The 25,581-nt window shown below is 42.3% G+C and overlaps 1 protein-coding gene across 1 annotated transcript in view; it reads left to right on the top strand.

Annotated features, from left to right (window-relative positions):
* The window catches only part of uif (sushi, von Willebrand factor type A, EGF and pentraxin domain-containing protein uif), a 55,707-nt gene that overhangs the window by 21,229 nt on the left and 8,897 nt on the right, over positions 1-25,581 (top strand). Inside the window, exons 2-21 of the mRNA XM_017901283.1 lie at positions 5,275-5,350; positions 9,219-9,252; positions 15,349-15,430; positions 15,764-15,930; positions 17,628-17,768; positions 17,858-18,087; positions 18,503-18,856; positions 18,936-19,310; positions 19,422-19,590; positions 19,671-20,033; positions 20,188-20,370; positions 20,443-20,619; positions 20,727-20,929; positions 21,006-21,629; positions 21,711-21,834; positions 21,912-23,234; positions 23,315-23,767; positions 23,861-24,078; positions 24,152-24,404; positions 24,619-25,460. Of these exons, the coding sequence (XP_017756772.1) occupies positions 5,279-5,350; positions 9,219-9,252; positions 15,349-15,430; positions 15,764-15,930; positions 17,628-17,768; positions 17,858-18,087; positions 18,503-18,856; positions 18,936-19,310; positions 19,422-19,590; positions 19,671-20,033; positions 20,188-20,370; positions 20,443-20,619; positions 20,727-20,929; positions 21,006-21,629; positions 21,711-21,834; positions 21,912-23,234; positions 23,315-23,767; positions 23,861-24,078; positions 24,152-24,404; positions 24,619-25,460 (6,387 nt within the window). The 5' untranslated portion in view covers positions 5,275-5,278. The remainder of the gene's footprint in view (positions 1-5,274; positions 5,351-9,218; positions 9,253-15,348; positions 15,431-15,763; positions 15,931-17,627; positions 17,769-17,857; positions 18,088-18,502; positions 18,857-18,935; positions 19,311-19,421; positions 19,591-19,670; positions 20,034-20,187; positions 20,371-20,442; positions 20,620-20,726; positions 20,930-21,005; positions 21,630-21,710; positions 21,835-21,911; positions 23,235-23,314; positions 23,768-23,860; positions 24,079-24,151; positions 24,405-24,618; positions 25,461-25,581) is intronic.

The following is a 25,581-nucleotide window of genomic DNA, read 5'->3' on the forward strand; positions in this document are numbered from 1 at the left end:
CAGGTTCGCGCGACTCGTCGCGGCTAATTGCAGGCCCGCGAGTGACGCAACTGCGCGCGGCTCGTGGGAAGCGCGCGCACACCCACGGACTCGTGGAAACCCGCCCGCAGGGTCGCGAAAGTTTCTTATTTCGCCGCGAGCAGTTCATCGCTGCTAGACGCGCGCCTTTATGCAACGCTCCATTGTTCCGCGCGACGATTGCGCGGACGAAACGCGTAATCAGGCGACCATACTCGCCGGTCGTGTTTGGAAACTGTCCTGGTTTCTGGCTGCAAATGGTTGAGATGGTTCACGCGTTCTGTGAAATTTCAGCGATTGCCACATCTCAACAGGATTTTGGATGACTTAGGGTTGCTTCCAAAATTTTTTAAGGGGATATAGCAATCGAGGTGTTCTCGAATTTGATTAGGTTTGAGGTATGAGGTTAGAGATGGAGGATTATTTTGAAATTTTTCCTGATTTTGAGAAATTTGGATGACGACTGGCTGTAGAGATGGTTTTGATTTAGAATTCTTTTAAAATTCTTTGGACCATAATTTCAGAAGGAAGACCAGTGGTTGTGGTTTCTCTGAATTAGGCTAAATAATATAAATAATAGGTATAGGATGTAAAGATGATTTTCTGGGGTGTTTAAAGAAATTATTATTTAAAGGGAAAAAATTATTGAGGTACCTAAATGAACTATCGATATAAATAGAAATGATTGTTCTTTCTTGTTATTAAACAGTGCTGTATAGATATCGTGTTATAAAAGACCTGTAACAATTTTACACCACGTTGTACGAAAACCGTGTTTCCAGAGTATGCTATGCTATAAAAGAACCGAGTGAGAGTACGGATTTGGCCGTGCTTTGGTTGCTAATGAAATAAAAGGATCTTCAGCCGAATAGTTTGACAGTGTAATTATAGGTTCCAAGAATTCCGAGTATGTGACGACTATTTTAAGGAAGAATAAGCATGTGGAACGACATGAAAGAACACGATTTAAATTCCTACCTAAGAATCTTCGTGTGTACACACGCCCAAGTAGAAACGTTGAAAAAAATCGTGAAAGCATGTTAATTAGCCTTGTCGCTGTCTTTTCTATTTACCAGCTACATTAATACTTTCATCCTCCTAACTTGGTAATAAAACACTTCCACTCGAAAAAAATGAGGCTTCTTCATTCATTTCGAGGTACTTAGCATCGTTGAATATTAGGAAAGTAGACTGTAAAAACACTCTTACTTGTACCCAAACTGAAAAGAGGGAACTAGGTGAGTCTTCGAGAAGGAATTAATTAGTAATTCCTGTTCCTTTATTTTAATTAATAATCGTGCATTCCTTGCTGTCCTAATTGCAATCGATACTTCGTCCCAAATGGTTTACAGTCGAGAAGCTACTTGGAAACACTACCCAAAATTTTTGCTTGACAAATCAAATTGAAACGCAGAGAGCTATATCTCATGCATAAAAATTAGGAAGATTCGAGAGAAGAATTAGGAACAGAGAATGGAAACCACAAAAGGTTGAAATTTTAGAATACAGGACTGTCCTAATAAATGGCAAAAGAATAACCTGAAATTAAGACAAATTAAATTGAAACACAGAGAGCTATGTTTTATGCATAAAAATTAGGAAAAATGGAATGACAGAAAATAAAATCGCAAAGGATCCAAATTTTTAAATGCAGAATCTAAAAAGAAATAGAATAAGGTGAAATTCAATTTTCCCAAAAATACATTCACAAATTCTTCTTTTCAAAGACATTTACCTTCACATGGTAATTTAATTTTCAATCTCCTTCATCTCACGTCAAAATAAATTAATTGCCAAAATCCCAAGACAAACGAAAAGGTATATATTCTACCCCTATGAGAAAATAAACATACATAAAATTTTAATTCATATCAAATAATAATTAACCCTTTGCACTTGAAAGGCGACCCTCAGTCACCATTTCATAAAATTTGGAAGATCTATATTAATTAATATATCAAATTTAATGTAATATAACAGTGTGCAGAGTATCGAAATCAAATAATTCTACAATTCTATCATTATAATATTCTTTATTTACTGCTAAAAAAAGTATCGTTAGTTCTTTAATAGAGAATCTTTGATTTTCTACTCTTCTCTAGCCAAAAAATCTTCTAGTACAAAGGGTTAACATAATTATCGTCACATAAATATCATCACTTTCATGGGGATCTGAAAAGAGCGAGATAAAAATCCCCGACACAATACCGCGATCTAAAATGCCCACAGTTAGAAATGCTGTGACATAAACCCCGTCAACCTCGAAGCGATCGAAATGGAAGAAAGCAACACGTACAGTCTTCAGTTCTAACGTCCGTCCCCGAAGAGTTAATTAAATGGAGGCGGACAATGCAATGGCAGCTCGGCGGATAACGGTAACGGTACACATTGCCGAAGGAACCAGCTGCTGCCTCATTTCCCTCTCTCGAAACGTGCAATTAGGTCGTCCCTCTAATCGTCGATTCACGCGGCTGTTTTATTTATCCTCCGATCACCTAGCCTGCAACCTTCGCGTACGTACTTATATATCCGTACGCATTCATACGTATAACCTACACGCACGCGTTCGACCAACGAAGCAACAACCAACGCTAATCGCTCGGCCGGGCCGGAAGACCCGTTAGCTGCAATCGGCAGGAAGTCTGTATCGTCTAGGCTGGCCACGCCGAGATTGCGATTACGCTTGCGGGAAATCTGGCCGGACTCGCGCCGAGTCAAACGCGCCACCTTCACCTCTCCGCGACTCTGTCGATTATCGGCGGAGGCATAACGGTTCCCCCGGGGATTCACCGGACTCTGCGCGCCGCGCATGCGTCGTACGCCGCACCGCGACGAACGCACCGCTCACGAGGCGGATTCATCGGAGAAATCGAAGTCGTTGGCCTCCTGTTGCGCTTCGTTTGCTGCCTCGCTTGATTCATGGGCGAATCTTCTGCACTTCTTCCTTCCACTCTTGTTGCTCCTCGGGGATTTTCGGGGAAGATCGATAGGCATAACGGAGGATAGAATACAGTTTCTACAAGCTACAGGCCGCGGATGTAAAGCTTGATATTTCAAACGTATAAATCGTTCCACCATATTACATTCTTTTATTCACGAAGTCTACGTCATCCGATCATTATTACCTTTTCATTCCTGAATTTTCGAGTATTTTGAATATGTAGTAGGCAGGATCGATAAAACGAATACGACTCGTATTCGAGTTATGCGAATCGTTTAACGACTTCATTAAATCACGTCTTCCTGTTTGCTTCTAATACCGATTTTTCAGACATTCTTGAATACATAACGCCGCGAATGAATAAAGATTAGTATGCAAAGTTAGTACGTTGAAGTGGTCGTTAAATAATTCTCTTATTTTTCCTTTCCAATTTTCTAATTCTAATTTTTTGAAATTTCCAAATGACGCGAGATGAATTATGTCTGTTCTGCGAAGTCGATCGAAGGATAAATTGGAAGGGAAGGATTAATAGATCGAAGTAGATTAAGTTAGGAAATGCACGATTTCCGCGTTTTATACGTAGCTGCGTGATTTTTTGAGATAGAAATACGTCTTTAAGTAATAACTCGGTGTCCACGGAGATTTATCACGCTTCTCGGTTACGCGGCAAGGTATGCAACTTGTGTGCCACAATTCAGCCGCAGAAACCGTAAGGAATTTTATGGGAACCGGTGTATATCCTATACATAGAGTAACCTTATCTTCCGCATATTTTGCAAGTGCACGATAAGCCTCGTTGAACCCTGCGTTCGAATGTTAGCCACAGCTAGGCTCAGACAGCGACCTTACACCTCATTCCTGGTGTTTCTTCCACGTTTTCTTCTGGACATCCAATAGAAATCGTCTGTGTGATCCGTTAAGACAGTTTCACTTTCTCTAATTACCCCATCCTGTGTAATGGTTCCTGACATCTCTTTACAAACTTTGTGATCCGAAGATTGAGAAAGGTCCAGAGAAATCCGGAGGAGGAGATGAAGAGGTTAGACTCCTAATTATAATAACGTATAATAACGAAACGAGACCAAGGTAAAATTCCGAAGATTGACATAATTGTTTGAATGGGATCTGATAATTATCCTGTCGTTTGTTATGGTTCCTGGCATCTTTTTGTGAACTTCGTGATTCAAAGAAGGAGAAAAATCCAGAGAAATAGAGAAGAGAAGATGAAGAGGTTAGACTTCTAATTATAATAATATATAATGATAAAATGAGTCCGGGGTAAAATTCCGAAGATTGACATAATTATTTGGACGGGATCTGATAATTATCTCATTATCTGTTATGGTCCCTGACATCTTTTTATGAACTTCGCGATCCAAAAAATGAGAAAGATTCAGAGAAATCGAGAGGAGGAGATGAAGAGGTTAGACTTCTAATTATAATAACGTATAATAATGAAACGAGACCAAGGTAAAATTCTGAAGATTGACATAATTATTTTAATGGGGTCTGATAATTATCCCGTCGTTTGTTATGGTTTCTGACATCTTTTATAAATTTCACGATCCAATGAATGTCAAAGAATCAGGGGGATGCAGAGGTTAGACTTCTAACTGCATGAATTAATGAAATCAGACAAATATAGAATTCTGAAGATTGACATCATTATTTTGATGGGATCTGATAATTATCCCGTCGTTTGTTATGGTTTCTGACATCTTTTATAAATTTCATGATCCAATGATTGTGAAAGATTCAGGGGGATGCAGAGGTTAGACTTCTAACTGAATAACAATAACAAAATCAGACAGATATAGAATTCTGAAGATTGACATAATTCTTTTGATGGCATTTGATAATTATCCTGTCATCTGTTCTGATTTCTGATATCTTTTAATAAGCTTTGTGATCCAAAGAAAGTCAATTCTAACTATATGTGTTAATGAAATCACACAATATAGAATTCTAAAGATTGACATAATTATTTTGCTTGTATCTGATAATTGTCCTGTCATCTGTTATGGTTTCTGTCATGTTTTAATAAGAATGTCAATTCTAACTATACGTGCTAATAAAATCAGGCAAATATTGGATTTTGAGGACTGATATAATGATTTCGATAACGTTTGACGGGTAAGGAGCTATTTCAGAAGCCAAAGTCGTGTCAGGAGCAATTACATATGTATTTCGAACGTGTCAAGGTCTGAGCATAGTCCTCGAGCTATATACAGTTCAAACAGTTCCGCGCTCGTGTTCTCATTTCCAATGTTAATGAACAGCCTGTTCATACAAGACTCTTTTCTTCTCTGTTACAGGAATATGCTGATAAGAGAATTGGCGGCCGTGTGGGTCGCCGTCCTCTTGTGCCATCTTCAGCTAACGGAGTCTCAGGTGAGCGCTCGATTATTATTCTACTATGGCACTTCGATGACACCGCGGCCAACACTGTTTCACACGTACTCCGCTACGTGAAGTATAGTGATCTACAGTGGGTCGAAGAATCACGATTCCTCGATCTACAGCGAATCAAAGACTAACGATCCTTCCCTCAAATCTATGACATTTCCGACCTAGTCTCCTAATCCTTTACAACTCTATTATAATCATTAAATGCGTTAAAATATTTTTGCTTGATATTTGCAACTATTCTGCTCGCGAAATTTTTTAAATAACCTCTTAACAGTCTGTCACATTTTAAATGTTTGTTAGAAAATTAGTCAGTGATACCAATATTCAATATATTAATAAATTACATCGATTCAATTCAATACAGACAACTACTCTTCTATGAATTACTATATCTGGCACAAGTAGGATCAAATAGTACTATTCTAAGTATATTACAATAGTAACCACTCACCATACGGTGGAAATTGCAATGTCCGTGCCATAACAGCGAAGTCGGTCACACGTGGAGCCATACCATCCGATCACAACGAAGAATAACACGGAACTGACGAGGTCAGACTTATAAAGACAGAAAAACATCGGCGAAAATTCACCTGACTCGTGATGTTTACATTGATCCCTAACCTCAGACCACGCCTCTCATAGTCGCTCTCGTGTTCGGTTATAATCCGTTCAACGAGAATTGGCAAGAAATATAAACAAAACGGTCGCGAGGTTTACCTTGCTGACGCAGATAAGTAGCTCTTGAACGTGAATGCTCAGGGTCGACACTTAGAAATTTTAAACAGGAAAAATTTATTTAGAAATATTCGATCTCACGCGTAGATCAGCTCGTGTACACTCTGGTCTGATGCAGCTATTTAAATTTCCCGCCAATTCTCGTTGAACGAGGTCTCACGCAATATTGTAGATGAAGAAATTATATATAAATTGTGACACTGAAAAAATACCCTGATCACTCGTCGATTAAAGAAATTGCTGTTATATTACATTCTAATCGAGATATTAAACCACCATTAGAGTTCCTTCAATGCAACCTGACTCGCCTGCTCTAAACCGAAATTAAACGGTACTTTCTACGCTACACATTACACCGAGTTAAGTATGACACTCTATAAGGGATCTTCCACGTTGAATATGTCAAATACCAGCCGATAGAGTGAAGTTAGAACGGAAAAATCACACCGAAAATGGCAGCTTCGAGGCGTAATCGGGGGGCTATTCATTGGCACGCTAACGCGCGAACGTCACGCGAGGGCAATCGAGATTTCTCGGCTGGAAAACAGCATCGGTGTGCCAGGAGGGCATCAGGGATACCCGTGCAGAGGGATAACAGCTCGCCTAGAATTCTTGAGAAATTGAGCCGGGGATTATGAAGTAATTGGCATGTCGGCCCCGCAGGAGTTACCATTGCCTGGCCGTTTGCTCGGGACGTGGATGTGGCGTGTGCGAGGTGAAAGTGAATTTCAGCCCGTGTGCACACGCGTGTGCCCTATCCGACGCGCAAACAATGTTACCAACCGCGCACGGTTGCAACATTTTTAGTATAGGAAGTGTCAATGAGCCGGAGAAAGGCCTCGCGTGGTTCGCGAGGCATAAAGGAATTCGCGTGCAACTTATTTTCACCGATTATATCGCCTCGCGATGCTCTTCCCGGAGTTTCCTTCGAGATTCAATAAATCGGTTAACGATCGGAGCAGTATGACCGCGATATACGAGCCGTTTTACGTCGGAGCGGTAAAAATCGAACAGCGGGATATTCTGCGAGCAAAAGCGAGTCGAAAAGGAAGAATAAAATTTTCTCGTTAGAAGCCTCGTTCCCGAGAAAATCGAGCTCGAAGATACGACGGACCGCGCGCACCGCTAACCCCTCTGTGCGTGCTCATCGCGGTTCACGCTCGTTACTTCAAGCTCGATTTCCTCCGAAACGAAGCTTCCCATGAAAAAACTTCATTCTACATTTTCGACGTATTTTTGGACGTAGAATTGCGCCTAACTTATTTGCACCCGCTATTTAAAAGCAATCTGTTGATATCGCGTATTTTGTTCATTTTATCGATTCGATTTACGACAGTTGATGAGAAAATGAACATCCTGGAGAAAAATCGACCCGCCAAGGACAAGATACTGAGAAACGGATCGAATATATTTCTCCGTCAGACTTACACGACCCATCCCTGCATACTGGATAGCAGTAATCGTCGCATGGCCGCGTGGAATTCCATCGGCCTCCGTTTCTCCTCTCACGGGTGCCTCTCATCGCGCCTCCTCCAGGAATGCGGCACACCGTTATGTCACTGATATTCTGGTACGCGAAGGAAACTCGCGAGAACTCGCGGTCGTGTTCCACGTACTTACGTACCGCGGCAGCCGCTTTCCGGCGAAGATGGGCGCAAAACCAAGATCCTCCGCTAGATTGGCCTCGTTCACTTTCTCTCGTGGAATAACAATGCTGCTCTATCTCGATCCACTTGCCGCGCAGATTCGCCAGCCGTTCCCTTAACGCGGGTCCTCGCGGCTAAAGATAAAAACGAAGAGGCACGAGGAGAAGAAAATGGCGGTGGGTTGGACGAGGTGGGAACTCGGGGAGAACTCGGTGTCAGATCGCGACATCTTCGTCCTTTTACGCAATCGACGTCGTAACTCGCGTTTCCCGCGCTCTACGTCCCACGTTCGGGCACGTCCTCGGGGTTTCGTCACTCGGAATCGTAGCGATTCGGAATGTGCGAAATATTCTTTCTTCCTCGCCGGAGAAATCTGCGCAGCCGGGGATGAGTCGATACTGTTATGCGTGACGAATGGATCGAATGAACATTGGTGGGAATGGGGTGAATCATAGGCGATTCTCTGCGGATTTCCTGGTTTACATAGCAGCTACAGGCTCGACTTTCGTGAGCCTGTTAATTCAGCTTGTGGGAATGATGAATTTTAATCGGAAAGTCTCCTCGAAAGTCTCCCTGTGAATTCTTTTAATTTTACTATTAAGAGAGACAATAATCAATTAAAAAATATATATATATATATATAAAATTGGACATTTAATTAATTTAAAAAATAATTAAAGAGATCCTGCCCAATTTTATTTATCTTTCGAGGAACTTTACTATCTAAGTACCATCTACCAAAAAGGTACTCTACCATCTTCCATTTTATTATTTGAAACATACCACGATACTTGCCCTAATTATTAGAATACGTCTCCCTGTGAATTCTTTTAATTTTAATATTAAGAAAAACAATACTCAATTAACAAAAAAATAAAAAAAATATAGATAAAATTGGACATTTAATTAATTTAAAAAATAATTAAAATGATCCTTCCTAATTTTATTTATCCTTCAAGGGACTCTACCATTTACCATCTACCAAAAAGGTACTCTACCATCTTCCATTTTATTATTTGAAACATACCACGATACTTGCCCTAATTATTAGGATACGCATTTACATAAAATCCATTTTCCAAAAAATTTATTTTCAAATTCGAAGATGACCGATGTAGGTGACAGATTTTCAAATTAAATTTTGATACAAGGATCTATGTCTTTGAAAATTAACACACGTTACTACACACGTGTCTTCGTTAAACTGACCACGTCGATTACCATCCACACGCCACCTCTTCTCACAGATCATTCCAAACCTTGAAACACGCCTATGCAAAGGCCCTGACGCGAGAAAACGTGTATAAGAATCACGTAACGATTTGCAAAATTTATAACGCTAAATTCCTGTCACTTTATCGAAACGGGGGATGCCGAAGTGGCATGGCCGGTCAGGTTGGCTGAGTTACAACGCCATAAACCGTTTCTAACGCGTCTCTGTATACATATACGTTTCTTTGTTGCAGGTTCCTACCACAAATGTCTTCACCTGTCCGAACGGTGAGTAACTCCGAAATGTTTCTCTATACCGCCACGGTTTCCGAGGCAGGTAACAGTGTGCCGAAGGCAGGACCATCGGTTGCCTTGAAAAGGTCGCACCTGGTGGTCCTATACCTGGCCAGGTAGACGGCTAAACGCGTGGACCGAGGTCATGCTTTAAAACGCTTTAAGGCGGATTCGCATCGCGCGGCCTTGGTCCAGCAGCTCGCCAGAATTTCTCTTTTTCTGTTTCAGCAAACAGATGCTCCTTTGTAAAAATAGATCCGCAAATTTATTATTTATATTATTATATTACATAAATAATATTAATCAAAGATACGAGACATTGCATTATAACTAGAAGCTAACTATATATTCTGAACTAACTTATAACTGAAAGCTAACGTTGGACAGAGTACACGATAAACAATTAAAAATAAAAATCTCGGGAAAATTCTACGAATAGAAAAATATCCCTAGATGTAGACGAAAAATGATGGAAACAATAAAATTATTTTCCATCCTAATAGTAAACTGATGAATATAAATATTTGCATAGGTAATTACGATATTCACTCACAGAGGATTTAGGCTCGCAATATTTTCGTAATATTAATTTATTTAAATTAAAAATGTCCGAGTATCTTAATATTCCTAACGGTATATATAATTACAGTTACCTAGGTATATATCAATTAGAAAATTAATTTAATTCGAATCAGAAAACGTTCGGAAATATTTTATTATATTAGATTTACCAAGTGGAATTTAATTTAATTTTTAAAAATGTACTATAATAATTTTATCGTCGTTATTTTCGAGAAACATGTCCGTGTTTATCTGACAGGATCTGAAACTGTTCTTGCGTGTTCCCAATTTTCGCTGCACTCCTTGAAAGAGGAAGGATGGATCTTCTCGTCGTTGTATTCAAATTATATTTTTAAAAAAAGAAAAAGAAGGAATACGAAAGCGAGACGCGTACGGGGAATAAATCACGCGAGGGACAATGAGGATAAGAGTTCGGCCATTCGTAACGTTGCTCCACTTTTCCTCGTTACTGGCAGCGCAATTAAGTAGGTTGCACGTACCAGTATGAAGCTACTTGATCGTTAACCGTGTTCTGTCGCGTGAGTTCGAGACGTTTCAAGTTCGATCGAGCCGGACCCTCTGCCGGCGTCGAATCTTACCGTGAGCAGGAATCCGGTGTCGAGCATCGAAAACAACTTCATTTTAATTCGTTGGTCCGGCCTGAAGGCCTTGGGAGCTCGACCCACGAAGGCCTGAATAATTCGCCCCGTGATCTTTCGATCGTCGCGAAGGAAAAATGCGTCGAAGGACGAATCTTCGTGATTCCATCGATCTCAGATCTTCTTGTCCTTTGGAAATTACTATTTCCAGGTTGCGAGATAATCTGAAACTGTGTTTCATTCGGTTTGACAGACGTTCGATTCATTGAACTGATTTCTACGCTGCGAGTGAATCAAAATGGCCGCTTTCAGACTTTCATTTTGTTGAATTTTATTGGCATAATTTATTAGGAATAAATGCACGTTTATAGTTTAAAGAGTGGAGCTATACAGTGAGTAATCTAACGTATAATATAGTCTTCGAGCTATGCATGATTGGAAGATGAATCATGGATTTTCCACAATTGTGATTCATTAATGTAAAAATATTCTCCTGATCTTGACCTATCGCATATTTGTTTCTTGAACCAACTATCGTATGTCCAATTCAAACGAGTGTAATAGGATAATAGTTTCTTGGAACCTGCAGTTGCACCCTATGTGATATACGTATTTATTTTGATTATAATACTTGAATTATGGTTGCAAACGCTAGTACCCTTCTTGGTGTCCACAGTAAGACATTTATCTGGGTATATACATACCAAATAGTATACACCTGCCATAATCTAATCATTGTAAGTACTAAGCCCACTTCAGAGTGGCCACACCGGTAATAAAAATAATAATAGAAATATAAAAGACATTAAAGCAGCCACCACTTGAAAAATCAGTTTCTGAGAACGTTTATGACAAAATATATCATACCTTGACCACACCACATATTGTAACAACTGTAATATTAGTAACGGCACCGAGCACTGTCCATAAGGGTCCCCCGCATAACTTCCAGCTCAAATCCTCTTTTATGTTTCCGAAATTTTCACGAGCATTTCTCAGTAATATCGATAACTCAAAGACCCTCCACTTCCGACGTGGACAATGCCCGAAAATCCCATGAAAACTCCTCCTTGTGCCGAAAAGTACAGAGAGCCAGCTCAGCCAATTCCTCGCGAGGTTACACCTCCTCGGAGCGTGACCAAAGAGACTTCCACGCCCCGTGGGCCGCAAGTGTAACCCTGTGGCGTCCTCGAGCCGGTTGGAGCGGGCAGCTGGCCCAAAATTCTCGACCCGCAACACAATAATGGCATACCGATGGCCCAGGGGCCCGCAGGTAGGCCCGCGGGCCCCGGAGGAAGGGACCGCATTCCTAAAACGTGAGTCCTTCCCCTACCATCGCTTCCTCTTCTTCTTCGTCTGCTTCTTAGGCATCGTACGCGGGTCGCGAGGCAGCGATCCTAAAAATACACGGATTCGCGTCACAGTCCCTTCCACCATCGCGGCCCGAACGGGATTCCAAAAAGTGGAGCATCCGGTAGCCGACCGATCATCCGCCGCTGCGAGCCCATTCCGCCACGATTCTTATCGATAGACGCTCCGGATAGAGATCTCGCAGCTGACGCAGATGAATCCGCTCGTGCGGCCTAGTTCTAGCTGCTTTTTTCGACAGGGTTCAGTGAGGTAGGGTATGTCCTGGAGGTTGAGGTAGGGTCTGGGGTTTCGGGTTTAGAGGCCCCACACCGAACCAGTTTCTGATTTTCTGATCTTGCTGCTAGTGGATGCAAACGAGTGAATTTTACGATGACCTTTATTCAAAGAGGAATGGAAATATGTAGTACCTGATTCTTTTCATGGCAACATTGGAATTATTATTTATATGATCGTGTTAGAGGTTGCTAGTCCTAGTGTTGAGGTGAGTATAGGTAAAAGACTGATATTGCTAGGTGATTGTCTGATTTTTAGATGAATATTGGGGTTTGGGGAATTACTAGGGAATTTCTAATTTTCTGATCTTTCTGTTAGTGGATGAAAACGAGTGAATTTTACGGTGACCTTTATTCAGAGAGAAATGGAAATATGTAGTACCTGATTCTTTTCATGGCAACATTGGAATTATTATTTATATGATCGTGTTAGAGGTTGCTAGTCCTAGTGTTGAGGTGAGTATAGGTAAAAGACTGATATTGCTAGGTGATTGTCTGATTTTTAGATGAATATTAGGGATCTGGGGAATTTCTAGGGAATTTCTCTGCAGTTTCAGATTTTACTGGGATTGTAGTATGTCTTAACAGAACCTTTGTAAACGCGAGATTTGGAATGTAGAGTAGCAATAAAGATGAGGATTCAATTTTTTGATAATTATTGGGATAAATTACTAGGGAATTTTTAGAGAAACCGAAGATTCTATGTTAAGTTTTTGTGGTTCTTTTTCGACGTTGCTAAGTGAGGTTATGTTTGATTTTAGATGTTCGACGCACGATAATCGGAATAAAAAGATGTGTAATCTTTCTCGAGTTATTATCAGAGACTAAATCCTTTGTTAACATATTGCGAGATAAGCTAGGAACGTTAATACCATCGAAAAATATTCCGCACGCGTTGGCTCGATCGAGAAATGCTAATAGGCGCGTGGAGAGCCGCATACACGGTACAAACATGGCCGTTTGACCTTTTAAAAGAAAGGAAGGCCGCCATCGTGTTTTTCTCGGTGAGTTCAACGCGTACCGTATCGAGAAAACATCGAGCAGCTATAAGATCGCAGGCACTGTTATTAAATCTAAAATCAGCGAACCGATCGCAACGATTCGTTCCAAATTCTTCATTTCTCCAATTATCGAAAATATAAAACGTTTATTAACGTTAATACGGATTTTTAATGAGATAAATCGTATGTAATTTCTAATTATTATTAATGAACTATATATTTACATACGTATTGTATGCTGGTAATTTTTATCCATTTATTCGAAATAATAATATATAGATTAATATAATTTATATTGAAAATAAAATAACGATGTAAGTCAAATGAAAGACTCGATCGATTTTTAGCAAGTTTTCAAACATTCCAAACCATCTCTTGTCCTCTACCTAACCTAAACATACTACACATTTAGCTATACAGTCTATTACCAACATAACTCGACAAAAATAAATAAACCTACGCAATTATATTACTATGCACACAAAAATGAATATATCTAAGTATTAATTTTGTCGAACATAACCTAAAACCACTCACTTTGACTTCTCCAATACTTCTACAGGGTGTTCATTAAAAAACTGAAAATGATACCTACATAAGGAATATTATTTTTCATACAAAAATACTGAAGAAGACCTATTAATTATATTTCCAAACAAAATAATAAAGAATTAAAGAAATGTGTGTTTGTGAAATTTTTATTTTATATCAATCACTTTCTCAATGACCACCCTGTAGAATGAAAAGAAAGTAAAGGGAACAATATCTCATTCAACTCAAAATTTTCAACTACAGATCATCTCCATTGGTTTAATCCCTTCAGGAACCAATTTTTTTCTAAATTACAACGAGTACTATAATATTACAAAGCAATGATTATAAAATAAAATAAATAAATAAATAAATAAATAAGCTATATTTTGTTGTTGTTGAGGAATTCTATGGTAGACAGTTCTCCAAGTGATTCTAACCTCGCAATAATCACATTCTCACTTACAATAATCATAATTTTCAAGAAAAGCATATACATATACACATACACATTCATCGCTGAAGAAGTTAAAGAAATTAAAGAACCTCGCCTCTAGAGGATCGAACGGTCAACAACACGAGCACGCGAGAAACGTTTCACTCGACGATTCTCTTTTACAATGTGTTACCCGCTTACCCAGCGACCTACCTTTGACTCTCGTTGCTCGCACACGCTGAGTCGCATTAAAAACGATCGAGGTCGTTGTGTCCGTCACTGTCTGTACAGGTCACCGGTTAACCGCGTTTCCTACAGCGAAGCTGCACCTAAGGCCTTCGCCCCTTCGATCAAGTCCCTCGACCTTCTCTTCGCGCGCGACACCAACCCTCCACTACTTCAACCGATCCTCGTCCAATCTAATTACCATCACAATTTCGTCGTTTCTATACCCTAGCCGTAGGTTAGGTGTGTTCCAGGATGATTTACATACGTCGTGTTACGGGATGACGGGGGTACTTGAATTACCGATGGCTCGAACTAGACAGGTGATATTCGGTCGATAAGGTAGGGATTTCCTAAATATTCGTAGAATTATATAAAGGATTGTCAATGTCAATGAATTTATCAGCGTGTTCATCAGCGAGACAAAGTGTACGATGGTTTTAGGACTCATAAGTGCACAGTAGGATGCCTCTTATCTCATCTTGGTATATCAAGATGTTTAATAATTGCGACGCAGTGGGACGGTTTTTATCTCATCTTGATATATTAAGATAACCCAAAGCGTAATGGCGCACGATGCGTCACGCAGATTTCTTTTTCTCACGGACATGAAGCACATCGAGTTTAACCCTTTCCACTCGACGATTTTTTCGCCAAAGAAGGATAGGAGTTCGAAGACTTTCTGTTACAAAGCTGACGATATTTTTCTGAGCAGGAATAAGAAATCGTATGATAATTAACACGTAGAATTGTTTGATTTAGATACCTCGCACAGCGTTACATTATTCGAAATTTGACATATTTAGGAATATCGTGCTTCGAAATTTTATCAAATGGCGACTGAAGAGCGCATCTAGAGCGCAATGGGTTAATAGATATATTAGTACCTATATATATAATGTATTCATCCAAAGTGATCGCGATTTTAATGAAAATTTCTGTGAGTTTAGTTAGTTTATAAATTAATTTATGGAACAGATATCGGTGAATGGAATTTTAAAGCATTCGAATGGCCTTCTAATTAATTCGAATCTATCGCAGTTACTGGTAATCGACGTGTAACGAGAAGCATAACGGCCTTTCTTTCTCCGCAGGATGGGAACTGAGAGGCATACATTGTTACAAATTCTTCAACATCAGGCACTCTTGGGAAAAGGCGGCGGAACTATGCAGGAGGTAAGTGGATCAATTGTCAATAACCTTCTGGCAGTGTTTCCCTTCAGCGAAGCTGAGGCCGAAGGTTATGGCAACTTCCGATACCGCGAAAGCCAGAAAAAGAAACGTTTGGGGATATTTATTTAACAATTCGACGATTTCAAACCCCATAAATCTCTCAACGCTTCGATACCTGTTCACTGAAACGTGAATACGCGAAGAGCGAGAGAGAGAAAATGAGAAAATAAAGGGGAAAAAGGAAGAACGGTGAATCGGGAGGAAACTCGTCTTCGTAGCCGCGTTATTACACGCTAGAACGGAGCAAGAGATGGACGAATTGACGTGCGATTACAGGTACGGCAGCGAATTGATGGTGGTGGAGTCGTACAGCGAGAACAACATGTCCGCGAGCATGATCGGCCGGCATTTGGATCGTTACTGGCTCGGCCTGGCCTCCCTCGACGATTTACGGACCAACACGCTCGAATCGGCCGCTGGAATGCTCGTCTCCCAATACGCCGGTTTGTAAAATCACGTCTCGCTTCAGTTCCCACACGTTTCGCCACCGAATCCTATTTTTTCCCTTCTGGGCCCTCTTCAGACCGACTCGCCTGGCGCCACCATCGCCCCGGCGCACACTCCGTGACGCATGGCGTGCAGATATTAACGAACTCTTAGATTTTTTCGTTCCCAATCAGTATTTTAGGTGTTCCGGTCTTGAAACAGTTCTTGCCCGACGAGTTGCCAGGCGTTTGATTACCCAAACCCAGTTTTTCCCCCGCGGGATCTAGTACTGCTTCACTGGAGTCAAGATCGTAGGTTCCCTGATGCATGACGCTAAGTTATTAACGAATTTATTGGTTTTTTGACTTGGAAAAAGGATTTTAGCTGTTTGAGTCTCGTAATGGCTTTTGCTGAGTGAGTTGACAGGTGATTGGTTACCCAATCCTGTTATTTCCTGGGCGAATCCTATCGAGTCCTTGGCTGACGTCTTCATTGCTCTGACGCAGAGTTGCATGACGTACAATTTTTAACAGATTTTTGGATTTTCTCAGGTTTGAAGCATTAAAGAATTCTTGACGAATGTGCTCGGATGTGTATTTATGCAATTGCATCGTTTTTTGTGTGACTTCTACAGTCTTTCTTGACTGACGACATGATCAATCTAGTGCAATCTCTACGCAGTAGAGTTACCAACGAATTTTTTGAGTTTTTAATTAGAGAAGAGGATTTTTAATGGTGGGATTTATAGTAATAGTGATTGAACTGACAAATGTTTGATTAAAATCCCATTTTTTTCTTTTGTGATTCTTCTCTGAGACGTTTTACGATGGTACCATGAGAGTTCTATGGTAGGACTGTATCTAGTTTGGACAAGGAATTGGAGAATTCTGTCTCTAAATCGTTTCTATGGGGAATCGACTAGCGTCGATGTTCCCGATGGCAACAATAGCTTGATCCGAAATTGTGAACTGGATTGCCAGTTTTTCTAATGATCGAACACACGTGCAGACCGGCCGGTTTCCATCGGGGTCACGGAAACGCGGAACTGCAGCGTGTATACGGCACGAAGACACACTTTTCCCACAACAATGCCCAGATACCGTCGCTTTTACGTCTGCTCCGGTGCAAGCTGCAATTTACCCGTCTGGTGTATTATATATTTGCATAACATTTCTTTCACCTCGCCTGTTTACCCAAGCATCCACGCCTAGCGAAATATCCTGGCACTCCTCGCTAAGAGAGACATAGTTTCCGATGTCAAACCAGTCTTACAATCATCTCATGAATATTCCATATTCAATATTAAATATAAGATACAAAATTTTGAATATACAGAATCCCCAAGACATATAAAATATTCTTGCATTTATTTACGTACCAAAATCTTTCGAAATTCCAATTTCCAATACTCAACGAGTACCAAGGATTACCATACCAACTAACCAAACTTTAAATTAAAAATAAGAATTGTCAAAAAATTGTGAAAATCCCTTTTCCATGTATATTAAATCACCAATTCTAAGTTTACAAACGAGTCAGAAATTGAAGAAGCAATAATTTCAAGAAATATTCCCTGAATCTAATTACTGTGGACCTAACGAAATGAAGATGTCCTTCCTAATTCCAAGTATTCCCAATTTCCTCAACCAGATCCGTTTCCCCGAAATTCCATCGAACGAGAAGGACAGTGGCCCTGAACATCTTTGGTATTCAGGTTTCTGGGCGTCGAAGCAGCCGAATCCGCAATCAGGTGAATGCGTGGACGTCGCGCTGACGGATGACCGACAAACGTGGGAGCTGACCACGTGCGAATCCCTGCTGCCGTTCATGTGCCGTGCCAACGCTTGTCCAGCTGGTAAACCTCTGCACGAGTTTCTTTGATCGTCATCCGATCTATTTTAACTCGAATTCGAACGCTCAACGTTTGTCGACGAATTTCCCCAGGCTCTTTCCACTGCTCCAACGGGAAGTGCGTGAACGGAGCGTTCAAGTGTGACAAACAGGACGACTGCGGTGACTTTTCGGACGAGATAGACTGCCCGACTAATTGCCAGTTCTATATGGCCAGCAGCGGGGACGTCGTCGAGAGTCCTAATTATCCGCACAAATATGCACCCCTCAGTAACTGCAAGTGGACCTTGGAGGGCCCTCAAGGCCATAATATCCTGTTACAGGTACGAGACCCTTTTTACAAGGTGTTTTATTAATTTCCTTCTTTATTATCCTCACTCCAAGGAAGCCTGGAGCTTTATTTTCGTCGTGGTGAGAATCTGCGTTGTTGTATTTGTTTATGGCTACAGCGATGGGATCATAACGTTTGCCCTAAATGAGTTTTTAATTTAAAATAACGCTCGAGTGTCTCTGAGGAACTTGGAAAAATAGCGAAGCTAGTAAATATTATCAATGTCGAATATTTCAAAAGAAATAACAGAAGAAGTAACAGAATTGGAAGCATTCGAACATCGAATCATGGGAAAATAAAATTAATAAATAAATAATTAGACTAAATATAATATTAATATTAATGTGATATATATAGGGATATTATATTTAGGGACTAAAAGATTAGTCGGCCATTTTCCTTTCCAGTTCCAAGAGTTCGAGACAGAGAAGAGCTTCGACATAGTGCAGATCCTGGTCGGTGGCAGGACCGAGGAGAAGTCCGTAAACCTGGCAACCCTCTCCGGGAAGCAGGAGCTCAGCAACAAACTGTTCGTGTCCGCCTCGAACTTCATGATCATCAAATTCAGCACCGACTCCTCCGTGGAGAGAAAAGGCTTCCGTGCTTCCTGGAAGACCGAACCGCAAACCTGCGGTGGGATTCTTCGAGCAACTCCTCAAGGACAGGTCCTCACCTCGCCGGGATATCCTCAGAATTATCCCGGTGGATTAGAGTGCCTGTACATTCTACAGGCTCAACCTGGTCGCATAATGTCGCTCGAGGTATGTCCTTCGGAAAGAAGAAAGCAGCTCGAGAACCTTTCCAGACGAGAGATTAATTTTCATTGTGTTTGTTTCGCAGATCGAGGATCTGGATCTCGAGATGAATCGAGATTATATTCTAATTAGAGACGGGGACTCGCCGATGAGCAGACCGATAGCTAGGCTGACTGGCAAGTCGGAGGACAACCCGACAGTAATCATGTCAACAGGAAGTAACTTGTACCTTTACCTCAAGACTAGCTTAGGCGACTCCAGGAGGGGCTTCAGCATTAGATACACTCAGGGCTGCAAGGCTACTATTATAGCCAGGAATGGAACAGTGCAGTCGCCATCTTTCGGCCTGAACGATTATCCTAATAACCAGGAGTGCTTATACAGGGTGAAGAATCCTCAAGGGGGACCTCTATCCTTGAAGTTCATCAACTTCAACGTTCATAAGACTGATTTCGTGCAGGTAATCGATGCTCCTTGTCAGGTGGACTGCTATTTGCTCTAGTCTGGACTTTGACGAGGTCTAGAAATTGTCAAAATCTTTTGGTTCCGATAAAATACGTTTCTCTGATAGATATACGATGGACCTAATACCAATGGCCTCCGCTTGCATCCTGGGAACGGTTTCACGTCGAATATCAGGCCGAAGATCACCCTGACAGCTGAGAGTGGTGAAATGCTAGTCAGATTCACCTCTGATGCTCTCCACAGCAGCTCCGGTTGGCAAGCAGAGTTCTCAGCAGGTATCGTTAAACATCTAAAAGATTCCTGACACTGAAAAACGTGGAGCTATTCGATATTTAAAGTCTCTGAATCCTATTAGACTGTCCACAGCTCCTATCTGGCGAAGGAGCTTTGGCATCCAGCAGAGATACAGCTTTCGGGACGACAGTGACGTTCTCGTGCCCACTGGGCCAGGAGTTCGCTACTGGCAAAGCAAAGATCACTACAGAGTGTCTTCCAAGTGGAAACTGGTCAGTGACGTACATTCCCAAGTGTCAGGAAGTATATTGCGGACCTGTGCCACAGATTGACAATGGTTTCTCAATCGGATCCTCCAATGTTACCTATCGAGGTTTGGCTACCTATCAGTGCTATGCTGGATTCGCGTTTCCATCTGGCAGACCCACTGAGAAGATTTCTTGTATGGCTGATGGACGATGGGAGAAGAAGCCATCTTGTTTGGGTAAGCAATTTTTAAAGACTAAATAAACCTACGTTAAATGAGCAGCCTTTGAACCAAAAGACTTTTGGGTAAGGAACTGAAGAAGAGAATTGAAACTCTCGATTAAATCAGAAATTGCGACTAATAGGAAGGTATTAATGAACGTTTCCTGCAGCCTCTCAGTGTTCTCCACTTCCGGAAGCGCCACACTCGAACATAACCATCCTGAACGGAGGTGGACGAAGCTACGGGACTATCGTTCGATTTGAATGCGAGCCAGGCTACGTGAGAAGTGGGCATCCAGTGATCCTGTGCATGAGCAACGGGACCTGGTCAGACGAAGTACCAACTTGTTCCCGTGAGTGTTCTCTTGCAACTGGTTGCAAAACATTTATTCACGCCTTTTATTTAATCCTGCCTTCTCGTGTAGGTGCAAAGTGTCCATTACTGCCCACGATCAAGAACGGTTTCGTAGTGGATATGACCAGGGAGTACTTTTATGGCGACGAAGCCAGAGTGCAGTGTAATAGGGGCTATAAGTTGTCAGGATCCAACATCATACAGTGCGGACCTACTCAACGATTCGACAATGTGCCTACTTGCGAAGGTGAGATTGCAAGTGTTGGAAACGTCCAGTTAATAAAATGGACACAGATGCATATACAGGAACCCTGGCTTCCTCCTGACACGAGTATATAAACCTCCTCTGTGTAGACATAAACGAGTGTGCATCCAGCCAATGTGACCTGGCTTCTACGGAGTGCATCAACAATCCAGGTGCATTTACTTGCAAATGCAAACCTGGATTCGCTCCAACCATGGAATGCAGGCCTATAGGGGATCTTGGGTTGATCAATGGCGGAATCCCTGACGAATCCATCACCGTTTCCAGCTCTGAGAACGGATACACCAAAACTGTGAGTGGAATCTAGGTGTGCTGAAGCTGACAAGATAATGAACTGTCTTTGATCTCTAACATTTCATTTCTCCAAGGGTGTTCGATTGAACAACGGCGACGGATGGTGTGGCAACAATATCGAGCCTGGCACCAACTGGGTGATGATCGACATGAAAGCACCAACGATCATTCGCGGTTTCCGGACACAGGTCGTCTCCAGAGTGGATGGAAACACTGCGTACACTTCAGCAGTGAGAATCCAATATACCGATGACTTGACAGACAGCTTTAGGGACTACACCAATCCCGATGGTACTCCAGTGGAGTTCAGGATACTAGAACCCACCCTATCTGTCCTGAACCTGCCAGTCCCCATCGAAGCACGTTACGTGAGGTTTAGGATTCAGGATTACGTTGGGGCACCCTGTATGAAGCTTGAAATCATGGGCTGCACTCGTCTAGAGTGTACAGACGTCAATGAGTGCGCTACCAACAATGGTGGCTGTCATCAGAAGTGTATAAATAATCCTGGCAGCTATGCCTGCATGTGCAACACTGGCTACGAGCTGTACAAAGGCAACGGGACAGCTGGTTTCCATATAGAGAAGTACGAAACTGGTGAAAGGGACGGTGATCTGTATCAGAAGAATAAGACCTGTGTACCTGTCATGTGTCCAGCTATATTGGCACCAGAGAATGGAAAGATATTGTCAACTAAGGTTCGAAATATAGATCTATATTTTATAGGAAGAATCTTTAGGATGAACAATTTGTTATAATATTCTGCACTCTGATTACAGCAACAGCATCACTTTGGAGATCTCGTGAGGTTCCAGTGCAACTTTGGGTACGTGTTGTCTGGGTCCTCGGCTGTGGTTTGCACGTCCAGTGGAGCTTGGAATGGCACCACTCCAGAGTGTCAATGTATGTCGAAAGCTGTGATACAATTTCGTAGACGATTAAAAGAAAATAATTATTCCATGTAAACGATGCTTTCGCAGATGCCAAGTGTGTCTCACTGCCAGACGACAAGAACGAGGGATTATCAGTGATACGCAGCGACGAAACGAGCGTCTTGGTGCCATTCAAACAGAACGTCACGCTAAAATGTGGTAGCAATGGGAGATACTTGAGGAATACAGCTACCTCAGACTTCCGTCAATGTGTCTACGACCCTCAACCAGGTCTGCCAGACTACTGGCTATCAGGATTTCAACCAGCCTGTCCTAGGGCTGACTGTGGCAAACCTCTGCCAACTCCTGGAGCAGAGTATGGCCAATATCTAGACACGAAATACCAGTCTTCCTTCTTCTTCGGTTGCCAAGATACTTTCAAGCTAGCTGGCCAGACGAATCGTCACGATAATGTGGTTAGGTGTCAAGCTAATGGAATCTGGGACTTTGGAAACCTCCGATGCGAAGGACCTGTTTGCGAAGATCCTGGCAGACCTAGCGATGGCTTCCAAGTGGCGAGGAGCTACGAACAGGGGTCCGAAGTGCAATTCGGTTGCAGCAGACCAGGATACATCCTGATAAATCCTAGGCCTATTGTCTGCGTGAGAGAACCGGAATGTAAGGTCGTGAAGCCTCTCGGCCTGGCTTCTGGTCGTATTCCAGACTCAGCAATCAATGCAACATCAGAAAAGCCGAATTACGAGGCTAAGAACGTTCGTCTGAACTCGGTGACTGGCTGGTGCGGCAAGCAAGAGGCCTTCACTTATGTCAGTGTCGATTTAGGCCACGTTTACAGGGTGAAGGCAATTTTGGTTAAGGGTGTGGTGACAAACGATGTGGTTGGTAGGCCAACAGAGATCAGGTTCTTCTACAAGCAGGCTGAGATCGAGAATTACGTGGTCTATTTCCCTAATTTCAATCTGACTATGAGGGATCCTGGGAACTACGGCGAATTAGCGATGATCACTTTGCCTAAATACGTCCAAGCTCGCTTTGTGATCCTTGGAATAGTCAGTTACATGGATAACGCTTGCTTGAAATTCGAACTGATGGGCTGCGAGGAACCAGTCGCGGAACCATTGCTAGGTTACGACTATGGATTCTCTCCCTGTGTGGATAACGAGCCCCCAGTATTCCAAAACTGCCCTCAACAGCCAATTGTCGTTCAGAAGGGAACAGATGGAGGATTATTACCCGTGAATTTCACTGAACCAACAGCTATTGACAACAGTGGAAGCATTGCTAGATTGGAAGTGAAACCTCATAGCTTTAGGACACCTTTGAGAGTATTTGAGGATACCGTGGTGAAATACGTGGCATTCGATTACGATGGAAACGTTGCCATTTGCGAGATCAACATAACCGTACCTGGTCAGTATGCAGTGCACTGTCAACCTCGACAAATTAATAAAATTTATAGTTTTAAATTACCATTTCTTGGCTATTCACAGATGTAACACCACCGAAACTCAGCTGCCCCCAGAGCTACGTCATAGAGCTGATAGATAAGCAAGAGAGTTATTCTGTAAACTTCAATGAAACTCGCAGAAGAATCAACGCTACTGACGCTTCTGGGCCAGTCAAGATCACGTTCGTCCCTGAACGAGCACTGATCCCAATCGGAGGCTTTGAAAACGTGACTGTCTATGCAACAGATTCCAGTGGAAACAGAGCATCCTGTCATTTCCAAGTGTCTGTCCAAGCAACACCCTGCGTTGATTGGGAGCTGAAGCCGCCGGCTAATGGAGGATTGAAATGCGTCCCTGGTGACAAAGGTCTCCAATGCATCGCCACTTGCAAGAACGGCTTCCGATTCACCGATGGTGCACCAGTGAAGACGTTCACCTGTGACGTTGCTAAACACTGGTCTCCCACCTCCGTCGTTCCAGATTGTGTCTCGGAAAGTCAGTTCTTCTAAATTCTAGTTTAAATTGTTACAGGAGACTTGTCAAAATCTGAGGTTATATTTCTCAAAATGCATGTGCTATATTTTATAGATACACAGCAGGCGAACTATCACGTGGTAGCGGCAGTGACTTATAGAGCCAATGGGGCTGTTTCGAGGTCCTGTCTACCACAGTACCAGGATCTCATGTCCCAATATTATATGAATCTGAATAACATTTTGACACAACGTTGCTCTGCTGTGAATGTTAACATGAACGTGTCATTTGTGAGATCAGTGCCGTATCTAATCGAAGAAAATGTTTTGAAGGTGACCATCGTGAGACATGTCTTAATAGAATGTCTGATAGAAATGTGCCTAACGAAGTGTATTTCTGTTTCAGATGGACTTCATTCTCGTCATCGTACCAGCCATTCGTCAGCCTCAACTGTACGACCTCTGTGGTTCTACGCTGAATCTGATCTTTGACCTGTCAGTCCCATCCACTAGTGCTGTAATAGAGCCTCTGTTGAATGTCTCTGCTATAGGGAACCAATGTCCACCTCTCAGGGCTCTAAAGTCGTCCATCACTCGAGGCTTCACTTGCAGCATTGGTGAAGTTTTGAATATGGATACCAATGACGTGCCACGATGCTGTGAGTAGACACTGTAGACACTGTAGACACTGTAGACACTTGTGGAGACTTGCCAAACCAGTTTCTAATTCTGTCTGAGTTCACTTGCAGTGCACTGTCCAGCACATGGATACCAATGACGTGCCACGATGCTGTGAGTAGACACTGTAGACACTGTAGACATTTGTGGAGACTTGCCAAACCAGTTTCTAATTCTGTCTGAGTTCACTTGCAGTGCACTGTCCAGCTGGTACATTTGCGGGAGAGAAGCAGAAGCAATGTACATCCTGTCCTAAAGGCTTCTACCAGAACAGCGATCGCCAAGGATCCTGTTTACGTTGTCCATTCGGCACATACACTCGAGAAGAGGGTTCCAAGAGCATAGACGATTGTATACCGGTTTGTGGATATGGCACATACTCGCCCACGGGTCTAGTACCCTGTCTGGAATGTCCCAGGAACAGCTACACAGGGGAACCCCCAGTAGGTGGCTACAAAGACTGCCAGACATGTCCAGCAGGCACCTTCACCTATCAACCAGCTGCACCAGGTCGAGATCGCTGCAGAGCTAAGTGTTCACCTGGAATGTACTCTGACACAGGACTGGCTCCCTGTGCCCAGTGTCCTAAGGACTTCTTCCAACCCCAACACGGGGCCACCACTTGTGTCGAGTGTCCCACGAATATGTATACCGATGGACCAGGTGCACTTGGACGAGAGGAATGCAAACCTGTTCAGTGCACCGACAGCGTCTGTCAACATGGGGGCTTGTGTGTGCCCATGGGACACGGTGTTCAGTGTCTCTGTCCAGCTGGGTTCTCTGGTAGACGCTGTGAGATTGATATCGACGAATGTGCCTCTCAACCTTGCTACAACGGGGCTACTTGCATAGATCTGCCGCAGGGTTACAGGTGTCAGTGTGCCAATGGATATTCGGGAGTTAATTGTCAGGAAGAGAAGTCGGATTGTTCCAATGACACGTGTCCTGAGAGGGCTATGTGCAAGGACGAGCCTGGGTTCAATAATTACACGTGTCTCTGTCGGTCTGGGTACACTGGAGTCGACTGTGACATCACGGTAAGTCTACTTTCTTTGTAAATCTTATACTAGTAATATTGTTCAGAAGGTTGGGTTTTAATGTTTGGCTAGGGCGATTAATTGCTTTAGCTGAGTATCTCTAACAGTAAGATCCAAATTT

The sequence above is a fragment of the Eufriesea mexicana genome, unplaced genomic scaffold, assembly GCF_001483705.2.
Source record: "Eufriesea mexicana isolate 0111107269 unplaced genomic scaffold, ASM148370v2 scaffold1596, whole genome shotgun sequence".
Classification (NCBI taxonomy): Eukaryota; Metazoa; Arthropoda; class Insecta; order Hymenoptera; family Apidae; genus Eufriesea; species Eufriesea mexicana.